We start from the raw sequence: 15,664 nt of genomic DNA on the forward strand, positions 1-15,664 counted from the left end.
CCTACATCCATATTATTACCCGGTAATTTATTCCCAAGATCGACAACCCCCATTTCGAAAACCAGTATTTACCCTTTTCTTTCCTGAATCTACAGTTAACCAAGTAGATATATTTATATCTGAATATACATTTTCATCACGATATCTGTACCCGCTCAAATGGATGAAGCGACAGCCATGGTGACCGCACATCTGATACACTCATAATTGTCATCCACACTTCCCTGAAAATAAACATGCCATTCACCTCATACTATCATGGTTGTATCTCCCCGTTACAGTGGGAACACTGGCAACACATCTTTTGTAACATGAACTTCCGCCTTTAGGCAAACTATAGCCTCTCTTACACAAGGAAATCACAATAACGTTATTTATCTCTGGGAAAGCTTTGGAACAGGACAACAGGATCGAATTGGCCTCTTGGGGCGCCCCAGGGTACTGGGGGGTGTCTGGGGTTGACCAGGACGCTGGCGCGACCTTGCCATTCTGCTATACAAGATTTTATAATAGCCTCTTTATTTTTAAATGCCGCATCTATGACCCACTAAATTATTCCCACTTTTAAATCGGGATAATGCCTCGCCACGAGTGAGAAATGCGGTTAATAATAATAATAAATTATATCTGTAGCCGTCTTACTAATGAATGAGTTGCAACTTTGGCTACAATTATACCTGCAAGCGTTTAACGTGACTTACGAGGACAGTCTGCCCGGACTGGAAGACTTGAAAACCGAGGAGGACTTCGTGGTGATGCCTGTATTGATGACCGTCGAGGAGGAGGTATTGAAGCTGGAGTTGAAGCCAGAGGGGCTTCTGCTGCGGCTCAAGTCCAGTCTGGAGGGACTGGGGGGACTCGAGTCATGAGTACTCGTCTTCTTTGGGGTGGACTCATAGGTGACCCTTGGCGGGCTGGACTCGTAAGCACCACCAACGTTTCTCTCACTCGAGTCGTAGACGGTGCTTCGATTAACGACAGATGTAGACTCAAAATTGACGTACTTATTGTCGATGGCATCGTAGGTGCTGCTGCTGGTTTTCGTCACTGACGAGTCATAGGTTTTGTTGGGGGTCGACTCGTACCTAACGGCAGGCGAGTCATAGGTACTGTGAGGCACTACGTCGTACTTCTTGTTCTGATCTGAATCGTAAGACCTGTTGACGGTCGACTCGTACACCTTGTTGTGAACAGACTCATAATTTTTGTTGATAGATGTATCGTAACTCTTTTTGACGGGCGAGTCATGGCTCTTTTTGACGGGCGAGTCATAGCTCTTTTTGACGGGCGAGTCATAGCTCTTTTTGACGGGCGAGTCATAGACCTTGACGGGCGAGTCATAGACCTTGACGGGCGAGTCATAGACCTTGACGGGCGAGTCATAGACCTTGACGGGTGAGTCATAGCTCTTCTTGACAGGTGAATCATAAACCTTTTGGATGGACGAATCATACCTCTTCTTAGTGGATGAATCATAGCTCTTATTAATGGACGTTTCATAACTCTTATTAATGGACGTTTCATAACTCTTATTAATGGACGTATCATGGCTCTTGTTGTGAGACGAATCGTAAGATTTGTTGAGGGTCGAGTCGTAAGTCTTAGTGAGCGTAGACTTGTAGTTCGGATCAGAAGAGTCCGGGTTGCTCAACCTGGGAGAGTTGACGAGAGCTGATCCCGTGTATTCCTTGACGATCTCCTTGGGGTTCTGAGGGAGAGAACAAAATTGTGATTGTCAAGAACTTATGTACACCGTAAGTTTAGAGTTGGTTACACGTGAAGATGCCCAAATAATACTTAAATTTTGTGGAAATTTTTTGGGGGGGAAACGAAATGGACAAGGTGCTGTAGCCAGTATGTCAAATAGCGTGGCAATATTTGTGCAAGAATATTGTTTAAAAAGGTTAAAATACATTTTACAAACAATATCTAATAGGAGAGCTTGCGAAGGTCACCTGTTAAATACTATTTTGAAAACTAATTTTGTCAATATAAAGGAACTCGAGTTCAGCGAGAGCATTCACACAGATGGAGCAACCCGTTCTCGCAAATTTAATAAGTCAATATTGACTTATTAAATATGTGCATAGGTGACATACTTAACATAATAGATACCCTTAAAAAGATTCATAGAAAACACCGACCTTACCTAACCTACTTAGTATGTTAAGATAAGCATCTTATTGCTTCGTAATTACAATTATTACCTAACCTATAATAGGTATCGGTTAAGTAATAATTGTAATTACGAAGCAATAAGATGCTTATCTTAAGATACTAACAAGGTTAGGTAAGGTCGGTGTTTTCTATGAATCTTTTTAAGGGTATCTATTATGTTTAGTATATCACCTATGCACGTAGTTAATAAGTCAATATTGACTTTACGAATTTGCGAGAACGGGTTGCAACGAGAGGTGTACCTCTCATCTACACAGACGGTCGGCCAAATTAGTGAGAATGTTAAAATGATTTACATTGTGTGATGTGAACAAGTACACTGACCAAAAACCCAGTTTTCAGACAGGATTCTGAGGAAACTCTGGAGGACCTTCAGTACTGATAGAGAAGTGAAGATGTGGTGCACAGCAAAGATGTTACAAAAGAAGATGATGCGTTGTGAAGACGCGACTACTGTTTTTTCACCCGGACAACGCCGGGTACCTCAAGCTAGTAAACTATACACGAAAAATATCTTCAGATATAAATATATATATATATATATATATATATATATATATATATATATATATATATATATATATATATATATATATATATATATATATATATATATGTCGTACCTAGTAGCCAGAACGCACTTCTCAGCCTACTATGCAAGGCCCAATTTGCCTAATAAGCCAAGTTTTCCTAAATTAATATATTTTCTCTATTTTTTTTCTTATGAAATGATAAAGCTACCCATTTCATTATGTGTGGTCAATTTTTTTTTATTGGAGTTAAAATTAACGTAGATATATGACCGAACCTAACCAACCGTACCTAACCTAACCTAACCTATCTTTATAGGTTAGGTTCGGTTAGGTAGCCGAAAAAGTTAGGTTAGGTTAGGTAGTCGAAAAACAATTAATTCATGAAAACTTGGCTTATTAGGCAAATCGGGCCTTGCATAGTAGGCATAGAAGTGAGTTCTGGCTACTAGGTACGACATATATATATATATATATATATAATCAAAACACACTCAAGTTGCGTGGAGCAGCAGGGCAGGGCAGGGCAGGGCAAACCCTCCCCCCTTCCCCGAGACCTGGCGATACCCACCCCCTGCAACACAACCTCTTACCTTCGGATCTTTGTTTTCTCTGCTCGACGACTTTTTCTTTTTAGGACTTTGAATCCTTTCTCTCTGGCGGCTTCTCGATACCCAGGTACAGTGAGAATGGTGAGCCTGTTGAGAGACGGAAGACACGGTTAGCCAGAGGGAGTCAGAGGGGTAATTATGAGCCGGGAGAGAGACACACTTGGCGCACGCGTGAAGAGGATACAAAGTGGTCAGGATGAGGCGAGGGACTTGTGTTGTATATTATAACAAACTGACTATACGGTATATTATGACAAACTCACAGACAGTTTGTCTGTGGATTAATAACTTAGCAAGTGAGTTAGCAATGTTGAACTATCATTGAATGTATCTGATGAGGGAGGGGGGGGGAGGGAGTGTTGCATCTGATGACAATACATTGTGTACACTCATGATTCATTCTTCCTCGATGGAACACAATCACTGAAAATGTAGTATTGCTAATCACAGTTGTGTAGCAGTGTGCTGCACAACACTATGATTAGCAATACTACACTGTCATCGTCAACTCATCTATTATACTCATCACATTTTCTATCTCTAAACTTCTAAAAAAATATCATTTTTCACCGGTTCTTTTATATATTTAAGGGGTCAACATCATTTCATTTACGATTCACTCTTGTACAGCACAATAATGTGATCAGTAAAACCTTCTTAATTTCCTCTTGAATTGGTTTTCCTCGCAGAGAAGGTTTAACGTGTGTCTGTCCACATACTGCCCGAACTGTGACCAGTTGTACAATTAATTACAAAAAAAGTTTGTTTCGATTACTATTCCGATTCTTTTCACCGCTTGCACAATATCATGTGTATGTAGGAACACTCTAGGCTAAGAAATGTTTCAACAAGACAACCTTCTTCCACTGCACATTTCGTTCAATCTGAGACTATTCACTCTTAAGACATTATGGGTGTCCATTACATCCTTCCTACGGTCCATTCTCTATCATTCAAATCCCCTCCCCCCCTTTAGCAGTGATTCTATTGCTTACTGATATTATAATCACACTTCCTGAACTAAACCCCTTCCACGCCACATTGCTTTTAATTCTCTTCTCTCGGGAAATATGCAATCACCTCAGATACCTTAATTCTTTCAAACCTGAATTCCATACAAAAAGTATCTTGATCTGTTAGATTAAAAGTGATTTCTTGCACAGTACCAGTCTTCATTTATTACAAGTCACACACACACAGTTGAGAGGCGGGACCAAAGAGCCAGAGCTCAACCCCCGCAAGCACAACTAGGTGAGTACAACTAGGTGAGTACACACACACACCTAAAAAAAAAAAAGGCTTTTGACAGTCCCACACAGGAGGCTGTTCTGAGAACTGGAACATGCTGGAGGAGTGACAGGGAGAATTCCAACATGGATGAAAATCTCTTAACTGACAGACAGATGAGGGCAGTAATCAAAGACAATGTATCTGACTGGAGGAGTGTTAATAGCGGAGTACCATAGGGTCCAGTTCTTGCACCAGTAATGTTCATCGTCTACATAAACGATCTACCAGAATGAACACAGAATTATTTGAACATGTTTGCAGACGATGTTCACACCTCCCTCCCTCCCTCACTCACTCACCTCATCTCGCTTCGCTTCATTCACACGCTCTCTCTACTCTTAATTCTCTTCGCTCCTGTTCTTATAATGCTTAATCAATTTCACAGTTTTCCTCTAAGTTTGGATTGACGTAAACCTAGCATGTCAACCCTTCCTTCGTTATATACTGTTGCTACCTCTATCCTCTTAACACCCAGTCCGTAAGCATCTACACAAACACATAGAAAGGTAATAACATCATGGTATCCAGATTAATAAAGTTGTGTGACCACCGCAAGAGTCCTCCGTCCCCCCCCCCACCCTTCTACCAAGACAGTTGATCCGGAGCGAACCTTTCACTTCGTGGCCGTTGAAATAGGCATAAATCTTGTGTTTGGCAGCCTCCGTTGGGGTGAAGGTGACTTCGTAGAGGCCGCGGTCCACCTCGAGCGTCCTGGCCTGCAGGGAGCGGCCGCCCTGCGTCACGTCCACCTTAGCGTCGCCCCAGCCACAGTTGGTGGCGTCCACCACGAAGGTGAAGGGCTTCCCGGCGCTCCACCCCGGGCCCTTCTCAAGTCCATCAAGCTACACAGAAAGATAAATATGTCAATACAGATGTATACATTTGGTTAAAATATCAAATTAAAAAATAGTAAATTTTGATTCTTACATTAACTTTTTTGGACAACTAATATTCTACAAATAACATTGAATATGTAGTAGTAGTAGGCATTCATTACTCGTGCACTATTGAATATGTACTTAAATATATAAGGTTCTAAGAACATCTTCAAATGAATGAGAAAAATAAAATGCTTCTAGGAACCAGCAGATCCTAGAATACTCAGATTATCACCGAGTATGACAATGAAACATGTCAAACAAAAAACACACACTCGTGATAACCAACAAGATAACGTGACTAACACATGTTATCATAGCTCCAATACAACGGGGCTGGAAGTAGCTCTGGCATGTTTGATTAAATAGAAGGACCAATGAAATTATAGCTATGTGGACAAAGACAAATTCACACACACTGGCGCATTGTATCTTGCTATTGAATTTGATGCATTTACAGACAGATCTAAATAGAATAGCTTAATTTCCCCTCTAGTGATCCCCCCCCCCTCTCTTTGATGCACTTCCAAGATCAGAAATTATTAGTCTTCTTGAAGTCTCGTCTCGTCATTAAACAACTTTTCACCTCGTCATTTAAGGTGGCTATGTACCATCATAGGGGGATGGGGGGGGGGGGGTTATGTACCATTATAGGGGGAGGGGGGGGGTTATGTACCATTATAGGGGGAGGGGGGTTATGTACCATTATAGGGGGATGGGGGGGTTATGTACCATTCATAGGGGGATGGGGGGGTTATGTACCATTATAGGGGGATGGGGGGGGGGTTATGTACCATTATAGGGGGAGGGGGGTTATGTACCATCATAGGGGGATGGGGGGTTATGTACCATTATAGGGGGATGGGGGGGGTTATGTACCATTATAGGGGGATGGGGGGGGTTATGTACCATTATAGGGGGAGGGGGGTTATGTACCATTATAGGGGGATGGGGGGTTATGTACCATTATAGGGGGAGGGGGGGTTATGTACCATCATAGGGGGATGGGGGGGGGGTTATGTACTATTATAGGGGGAGGGGGGGGTTATGTACCATTATAGGGGGAGGGGGGTTATGTACCATCATTGAGAGGGGGATGGGGGGGGGTTATGTACCATTATAGGGGGAGGGGGGTTATGTACCATCATGGAGAGGGGGGGGAAGGTACACGTCTCGCCTGGGGACCGGTCGCTGGCGCGGGACCCTAAGCTGTGCGACACTGCTCCAGAGGTTCATGCACGCATTCACTTTCTCACACTAGTTCACACACACACGCACACACTTGTGGATTGTTAACCATTTAGGCGGCATAGCGTGATCAGACGCATGGAGAACAACTTGGCGAGTGATGAGACATGTTCACCCTCCTCACACTACGGCCAGAGTCGCTTGTGAACCCTCAGCCGCTTACCAAGACCCAACCAATTCTCTACAAAACAAGTAACGCCTCAAGTTTTTGGGTTGGAAGGGAAGGGAACTATCAAGGAAAGTGCCAAGCAATTACGACTATATCGCATTTGAGAGGGATCAGGATAAGGGATTGGGATGGGAAGAATTGGTGCCCAACAACTTGGACGGTCGGGTGATTGAACGCCGACCTGAATGAAGCGAGACCGTCGCTCTACCGTCCAGTCCAAGTGGTTAGAGTGGCTAGTAATTCAGGCCAAGCTGAAGCCTCATCCTAGTACTGTGACTCCTACAAAATATACTATTTAAACATGACATTGATTTAAGATCTCCCTTGACTGCATAGAATACTCTTATGAAAAACATTCAAGAAAACTACCACCCACCTCCCTCCCCTCCCCCCCCCCTCTCTCTCTCTCTCTCTCTCTCTCTCTCTCTCTCTCTCTCTCTCTCTCTCTCTCTCTCTCTCTCTCTCAGCGACAATAAAGGTCAGTGGTGCTCAAGTGACTACTAGTAACAAGAGGCACCTCAACCGTGCCTGGGATGACCACAGGCGGTGAACGAACACGGCGATGCAACGCACACGGTCATCTTAACAGAAAAGGTGTTTACCCTGAGTCCGTTGGGGTCGTAGACGTGGCAGGTGAAGGGGGAGCCCTGGATATGCTCGTCGTCGTAGCACACAGCGATAGACCACTGGCCGGCCTCGTCTGGCTGGAAGGTGGCAGCGTACACTCCGTCCTCAACCTTGACGGGACACACCAGAGGTCGGTTGGTCGGGGAGTACGCCGTCACCTCGATGTCCCCTCCGCCAGCCCCGTTACTGTTGATCTGTCAACCAACGCACATAAAATATATGTAAATACCATTCCAAATCGTTGACCAGACCGCACACTAGAAAGTGAAGGGACGATGACGTTTCAGTCCATCCTGGATCATTCTCAAGTCAATTCTTTGAGAATGGTCCAGGACGGACCGAAGCGTCGTTGTCCCTTCACTTTCCAGTGTGTGGTCTGGTCAACATATTTCAGCCACGTTATTGTGACTCAAAGTCTGCACCATTCCAAATCGACTGAAATAATAATTAAAAGAACAAAACTGGCACAGATAATGATCTGCTACACACAGGGCAAGTGTCTGTTTATTGAAAAGAATAAGGCCAGTGAAGTGAGGGGCAAAAGCATTACTAATGAATTAAATTGTATTAACAAAGAGGTGCAGCAACGTTAAAAACTTTCCTTCATTGTGCTCGATGATACTGTAGTTGTGTGTGTGTGTGTCTGTCTCTGTACTGTGCGGGGTTTTCTCCTCCCCTTGACGACGAGTTTAGCGTCTGGGAGAGTGTTGGTGGTTCAGTGTTGTGGGGGGGTGCAAGAGCTGTGGGGAGGTATCAACACCACGTGCGCACTCAAGCGCGTGCGTGTAAGTGTGTACGTGTGCGTGTGTATTGAGAGGGGTACTAACCAGGACCTCGACGATGGAGCCCAGGGCGCAGGGGTCGATGCCGGAGAACATGATCTTGGAGACGTCAGGAAGAGCCCGCACGGTGATGGGGCAGCCTTCCACCACCTCCCCTTCGTTAATCACCCGTAGCTGCAACACAACAATAACAGTCACACACACACACACACACCCTACACCCTCCACACTCCTCACACACCCACACCAGTCACCATAACACAACATCTATGCAAATGTATTCATAAATGTATTCACAATCGGTTGATATCCAATAGCTCTCGATTACAAGAGCTAGTGGAGTATGTACACAGCTGCTATCAGTATACAATATGGCGGAGGTTGATACCAATGTCTCTCCAGGGCCGTTGACTCACCTCGTAGATGCCGACCTCCTCCGGGATGAAGATGCCCTTGCCACCTCTGGGGGACAGGTCGAGGTCCACTCTGACGGGACCTGAAGGCCCGTTCACCAGCACCTCGATCTCGCTCACAACCACCTCATTGGTCAGGAAGTCTATCTTGAACGGCACCTGCGATGGGAGAGGAAAGACATACATGTAGTACTCTAGATATGATAGAGGACCTTCCTCTATCATATGTATTGGGGCGTTAATGTATTGATTCCCACTAAAGTAGTTGGAATCAGTAAATTAGAAGGTTAGAAAAAAGGGGATCCAATAGCTATCAGTTCCAACTTGAAGGCATAGACACACACACACACACACACACACACACACACATAGTAGTGCATTTGTTAACTCTCAAATATGTACACACGCGCGCGCAATTGTACTCTTTGGGCTTGCGAGGAGTTGAGCTTGGGCTCTCTGGTCCCGCCTCTCAATTGTCAATCAACTGGTGTACACGTTCTTGAGCCTACTGGGCTCTGTCACATCTACATTTCAAACTGTGTACGTATGGAGTCAGCCTTCAAAACATCACTTCGTAGTGCATCCCATTTGTTAACTACTCTGACAAGTTCTTTCTAATGTGTCTGTGGCTCATTTGAGACTCTCGGGTGGAAACACTTACGTGGACTCAAATTTCCACGTATTTTCCTTCAGTTTGTCCTGGTTACTGTCCAACCGCTTGGGCTGGACGGTAGAGCGACGGTCTCGCTTCATGCAGTTCGGCGTTCAATCCCCGACCGTCCAAGTGGTTGGGCACCATTCCTTCCCCCCCCCCGTCCCATCCCAAATCCTTATCCTGACCCCTTCCAAGTGCTATATAGTCGCAATGGCTTGGCGCTTTCTCCTCATAGTTCCCTTCCCTTGTTCAGGTTATCTCGTATCCTCTTGAACAAATCCACAAGGGCCGTGACGAGGATTCGAACCTGCGTTCGAGAGCATTCCAGACGCTGCCTTAATCGACTCGTATCCTCTTGCTTCTTCCTCGATTTTAATCCTCATCATTTTCGCATCACCAAACGTTGAGAGGAGCGAGTGAGTGAGTGAGTGAGTGACCACTTGTTAGGAGAGAATAATTATTACTAGACACATAACCTCTCATATTCACTAGACATCCATGCGTGTCTTCTCAAAGTCTTATAGATAATGCATACTGCAGATTGGTGGTGATAACTGAAGACAGGAGAGCAGCGGTGGAGAGAGGAAGCGTGAACCACGCCGGTGGAGGGGGAGGGGCGTGAACCACGCCGGTGGAGGGGGAGGGGCGTGAACCACGCCGGTGGAGGGGGAGGGGCGTGAACCACGCCGGTGGAGGGGGAGGGGCGTGAACCACGCCGGTGGAGGGGGAGGGGCGTGAACCACGCCGGTGGAGGGGGAGGGGCGTGAACCACGCCGGTGGAGGGGGAGGGGCGTGAACCACGCCGGTGGAGGGGGAGGGGCGTGAACCACGCCGGTGGAAGGATAGGGTGGGGGAGGTGCCGATCCGGATGAGAACCGTGCAGTAGCGTGAGGGACTGTGGTGAGAGCCACACCGTGTGAGCGCCGTCACCTCCAGCAGAGCGTCACCCGGCGCTCAACACATGGTATTCGCGTGTTGGGGCCTAACTGTGCTTGTGCCGCTTCAGTTTAACATGTGGGGTCCCGCCCCTCCTACATCGTCGGTGTCTCGAGGATGTGTCCACTACGTCACTGCCTACTTCACCTCGTGTCTTCACTCCTCCCTCACGTGGGTATTTTAACTTGCGCACGCACTTCCTTGTTCTTCTCTCTCGTCACGCAACGTATACTGTCAACCCGATACCAGTTTCCACAGTATTCTGCGCATCATCATATCTCCGACGCTGCTGCTGTTATACATTCAGCTCCTCGGAACATAAGTTCCAAGTAACGCGGGCTATGGTGAACTTGGCTTCTTCCGTCCTTCTATGGCTAAGAACTTAGCTTCTTCTCTGCTTCAATGACGTGAGGTCCTGTTTTTTTTTTAGTCTATTCATGTAACTCCTACTTCCTTAGCTTGGGGAGCAGCCTGGTGGCATACCTCTGAGCTTTCCCCGGCTCCCATGTGTGTGTGAAGAGCTGCAGACGTCACGCAAGCCTTCCATATGCTAGGTTTGGTCTAACATGTGTGATGTACATCAGTCTTTGTGTCTGCCAGCCTTGCATATGCTGCTGACGTTGTCTGCTGTATGTATGTCGTGTCTGCCAGCCTTGCATATGCTGCTGACGTTGTCTGCTGTATGTATGTCGTGTCTGCCAGCCTTGCATATGCTGCTGACGTTGTCTGCTGTATGTATGTCTCGGGAAACACGTGTGTTTGGCGGCTCATTTTCCGCACATTTGACTTTTTACGAAGATAGATCAGGAGAGCTGTATCTACATTATCTAGAAAGATAAACAGTAAGGGGCGATTTGATTGAAGTATAAACAAAAAGCGAGGGTGTAATAAAGGGGGAATATTAATGTGTTTAAAATAATATGAAACAAAACAGTCAACCAGGAGGGTAGCCAACGTAGTCCAGGTAAACAAAGGGGAAAAAAAAAAACGCTTTCTGCAAAACATTAGCCTGACGTCCATGGTGGGAATGTTGACCGAGGCCATCAGTACAAATTCAATACCAAACACCTTGACACACACACACACACACACACACACACACACACACACACACACACACACACACATGGTCTAACGTAGGACTCGACACAAGTTTCTTGAAAAGGTCCGATCTTGCGTCACAAATTTGCAGATATGACAGAGCCCAAGAGGCTCTATATCCTATTTACCAGCTGGATTAAGTGTTGAGATAGGAGCCGAAGAGCCGTAGCGCATCCCCAGCAAGGACAGCCAGGCACTACTGGCTGGTGCCTGGCTGGTGCCTGGCTGGTGCCTGGCTGTCCTTACAATACTCAGGTAACCACACTGTGTAGTGAGCAGCTGGGCGTGTGGACGACTCTCAGGTTGCGAGGGTGAGCGAGCACCAGTGACCACATCGAGGTAAACCTCCGTCCTTCTCAAGTTACTGGACATCACTGAGCCAGCACACGTCCAACCACTTGGGCTTAGACGGTCTCGCTTCATGCAGGTCGGCCTTCAATCCCCGACCGTCCAAGTGGTTGGGCACCATTCCTTCCTCCCCGTCCCATCCCAAATCCTTATCCCGCTTCCTTCTCAGTGCTATATAGTCCTAATGGCTTGGTGCTTTGCCCCGACAATTGCATCTAAAACTATTCTTTCGTATTTAATGGCATAGTGGCGTAAGGTATCCGAATAGTTTTGAGGAATTTATATTTGATCAGATCAGCTTGAGACAGTATATTATATATATATATATATATATATATATATATATATATATATATATATATATATATATATATATATATTATATATATATATATATATATATATATATATATATATATATATATATTATATATATATATATATATATATATATATATATATATATATATATATATATATATATATATATATATATATATATATATATATATATAATGTGTGTGTGTGTGGGGGGGGGAGGCTCTTCCCGAGTGGTAAAATGATAGTTGGAATATCTGATAACAATTTCAAGTTATCTCGTGTGTATATCAAATTTGTGTTCCAGTTCTCGGTAAATTAGTGTCCTTGAACTGCTCTCTGGGAATCCCAGGTGGTACTCAACACCCTCTTGAAGAGCACACGGCTAACAAGGCTTTAAGAGCAAGGCAAACATCAGTCCCATCATGTACTCGGAGGACAATTAGGGATGGACTCTTCCATCGGCCGCAGCTGGCCGCCACGCTCCTACAGTGACCAGGAATATAGGAAGCAGAATTTTGTCAACAAGAGGATGAGCATTGTCATATGGGGGTTACAGGTGAGAGGTGAAGGCTACAGGTGGAAGGTAGGGGGGGGGGCTACAGGTGAGAGGTAGGGGGGGCTACAGGTGGAAGGTAGGGGGGGGCTACAGGTGGAAGGTAGGGGGGGCTACAGGCGAGAGGTAGGGGGGGCTACAGGCGAGAGGTGAGGGGGGCTACAGGCGAGAGGTGGGGGGGGCTACAGGCGAGAGGTGGGGGGCGGGGCTACAGGCGAGAGGTGGGGGGGCTACAGGTGGAAGCACATTAATTATTAACGAGCTGGTGGCTGGGATCACAAATGCTTCTCTCCCCTCGAACTAGACTCGTGAAAATAAAGTAACCAGTATCTATATATATGAAGACACATTATGACTGTACGAGAGGTCTCCAGTGGCGGCAGGAACGTCCTCCCGTCGCCTGCACTCACGGTGCCGCTCCACCGTCACCTTGATCGCTGGTGATACAGCATGCATAGTGTTCTGATCAATATGGCCGCTTCCTTCACCCCGCCCAGCGCCACCACCCCGCCCAGCGCCACCACCCCGCCCAGCGCCACCACCCCGCCCAGCGCCACCACCACCCACACCCTCATGCATGCTCCCTACCACCAATAGGTCTACCACCACCCTATTAGCCACGCCACCAGGGAGTAGAGATTAGAGAACCTCTAACTTTCAGTGCGGGTTGACATCATATATGCGGTGATAAGTGATGTGTATCACAGTGTGTTCATCTGTTAGTAGGCAAAACACATTAAGTTAGGTTTATATTTGAGATCACCTCAAAGCATATTTTTTTCGTCAAAGCATACTTCGCGTCGAAGTAAATATTTTGTTGACCTCAGCCTAAGACAAAAGACGCCTACCATCCGTCATGATTCTACTCCCATCCCTTACCGAATCGTGTGGTCAAGAAAGTTACAATTGAGACAGATAAAAATCTAGTTATCAAAATGGTCGTCACTATGTGATGCGGCTCAGAGATGGCCGCCCACGTCACTTGGGTCAATATGACCTCAAGACCGTGGAATGATGATTGTGGTAGTCACGGGTACTGCTGTAGCCCCTCTGGTACGTGGCCGGGGATGCCCTTTATGGTAGCAGATGTCATACCAATGTGTGATGACACCAGACATTCCTTAACAGCTGCCACCCATCCCATAATGGGAACATATAATATATTAATGTTAAGAGTACACCTGCACGGGAGACATCTCCCGTCACGCAGGGTGCAGTCGCACCTCCACAGCTCTCCAGTATCAGCTCTTGATACTGGTAATGGCTCAAAAGGGCCACCACTTACGGGCTATTCATGCCCGTGCCACCTTTTGGGTGGCTTAATCTTCATCAATCATTCATCAATCAATCAGTACACGTGTCGTCCATCCTGGAGCCCCAGTGGTGACCCCGCGAGCAGTCTCCCCCCCTTCCCTGTCCCCTGCAACAGGTGACGACCCACATTCGGACACCGCTGATGCACTAACCCGGAACAAAATAAATTTCCTGCGCGTGTCTCTTATAAATGAGGCGCTAGCATTACACCAGTAACTGAGGACCTGGGTGTAAGTCTGCTGGTGGAGGGTCTTCTCCACAACACGTGGAGTGTAGGGGTGATAACACTGTACTCTACCACCACACACACCACACTGTACTCTATACTTACGACATACCACAAACGAGTTAATCAGGGTTATACTGGGCAGTTGAATGTGAACTTAATTATTTCTAATACACCATTAATTAGCCTCTACAGCCTCCCACAACACAAGTTACACACAACACAAGTTTCACACAACACGTACACTTTACATTGTTCCCACAGTGACGCGAAGCAGAATTATCCGTTGTTTGCCAGTTGTATCCACAAGCACTTGAACTTAAGATCCACTGCCGTCGGTAGTCAAAGAATGCGGTGTATTTGCTGCACACAAATGTTCAGTATTTGTACGTTAATGTGAGGAGGTGTGGTAGCGTACGCAGTGTTTGGGAGGCGAGGATGCGTACACACAGTGTAGGGAGGTGTGAGTGCGTACATAATGTGTAGGGAGGTGGTGGTGACACCCGTGAGTGTGTGTGTGTCGCCCGCTGCCTTCAACAACACTATACTGACCAACACTCCAGCCTTCACCCGCACCACCGCCCAGTCCTCAACACCTCCCCCACCAACACACACCACCACCACCACCACTCCCTTCATCAATAACATCCACCTCAGTTGCTTCCTCGGCTCTAACCTACGCTTCGTCAGTATGGTAAACCCATACAAAGAACTTGGGTGAAGAACACGTACGCCGGAGATATGAACAGTTTATTGGTTGCCGGCAACCACTCACAGGTTCGGGAATACGAGCCAGCGTGCTGTATGGGAAGCCTCGCCTCCAATCATTACGCGCTACGAATCTTCTTTTTTCCTTTACCTTGTTCCTGATTATCGCTTGATAGTTCTCTCTCGTACGGGCTCTCCCTCGCTGTAATAACACTATACCTGCACCTCCTTTGTTCAGTGTGAACACGCCGTTCTCTCCCTGTGGGTATTTACACACCAAGTCTAACACGTGTGAAGGAATGCTGCGAGACGACACCTGTGAAGGAATGCAAAGAGTCTAACGGATGTTGTGACTGTTCTGGTCTCCTCCTCCTCCTCCCGTCCACACTATGTGCGTCGCCCAGACCCGCACACGGGCGCCAGTCGCCCAGACCCCCCGCACACCGGCGCCAGTCGCCCAGACCCCGGCACACCGGCGCCAGTCGCCCAGACCCCCCGCACACCGGCGCCAGTCGCCCAGACCCGCACACGGGCGCCAGTCGCCCAGACCCCCGCACACCGGCGCCAGTCACCCAGACCCCTGCACACCGGCGCCAGTCGCCCAGACCCCCGCACACCGGCGCCAGTCGCCCAGACCCCCGCACACCGGCGCCAGTTCTGGCGGTGCAGGGGAAGAGGGTCGCGCGTTGCGCCACACCCCAGCTCCTGCATAGTTAACGGCCGTAACACGTTTACATTTTAATATAAATGGTACTGTGGAGGTCAGTGTACTGTGC

The 15,664-nt window shown here is 46.9% G+C and overlaps 1 protein-coding gene across 1 annotated transcript in view; it reads right to left on the bottom strand.

Moving 5' to 3' along the window:
* Window positions 1–15,664, bottom strand: part of LOC123760316 (filamin-type immunoglobulin domains fbug) — a 129,600-nt gene that overhangs the window by 64,981 nt on the left and 48,955 nt on the right. The window contains 7 exon segments of the mRNA XM_045745894.2: window positions 702–1,708; window positions 3,302–3,343; window positions 3,345–3,406; window positions 5,220–5,451; window positions 7,507–7,725; window positions 8,359–8,487; window positions 8,730–8,885. Coding sequence (XP_045601850.2) covers window positions 702–1,708; window positions 3,302–3,343; window positions 3,345–3,406; window positions 5,220–5,451; window positions 7,507–7,725; window positions 8,359–8,487; window positions 8,730–8,885 — 1,847 coding nt within the window.

Source organism: Procambarus clarkii, chromosome 39, assembly GCF_040958095.1.
Source record: "Procambarus clarkii isolate CNS0578487 chromosome 39, FALCON_Pclarkii_2.0, whole genome shotgun sequence".
Classification (NCBI taxonomy): Eukaryota; Metazoa; Arthropoda; class Malacostraca; order Decapoda; family Cambaridae; genus Procambarus; species Procambarus clarkii.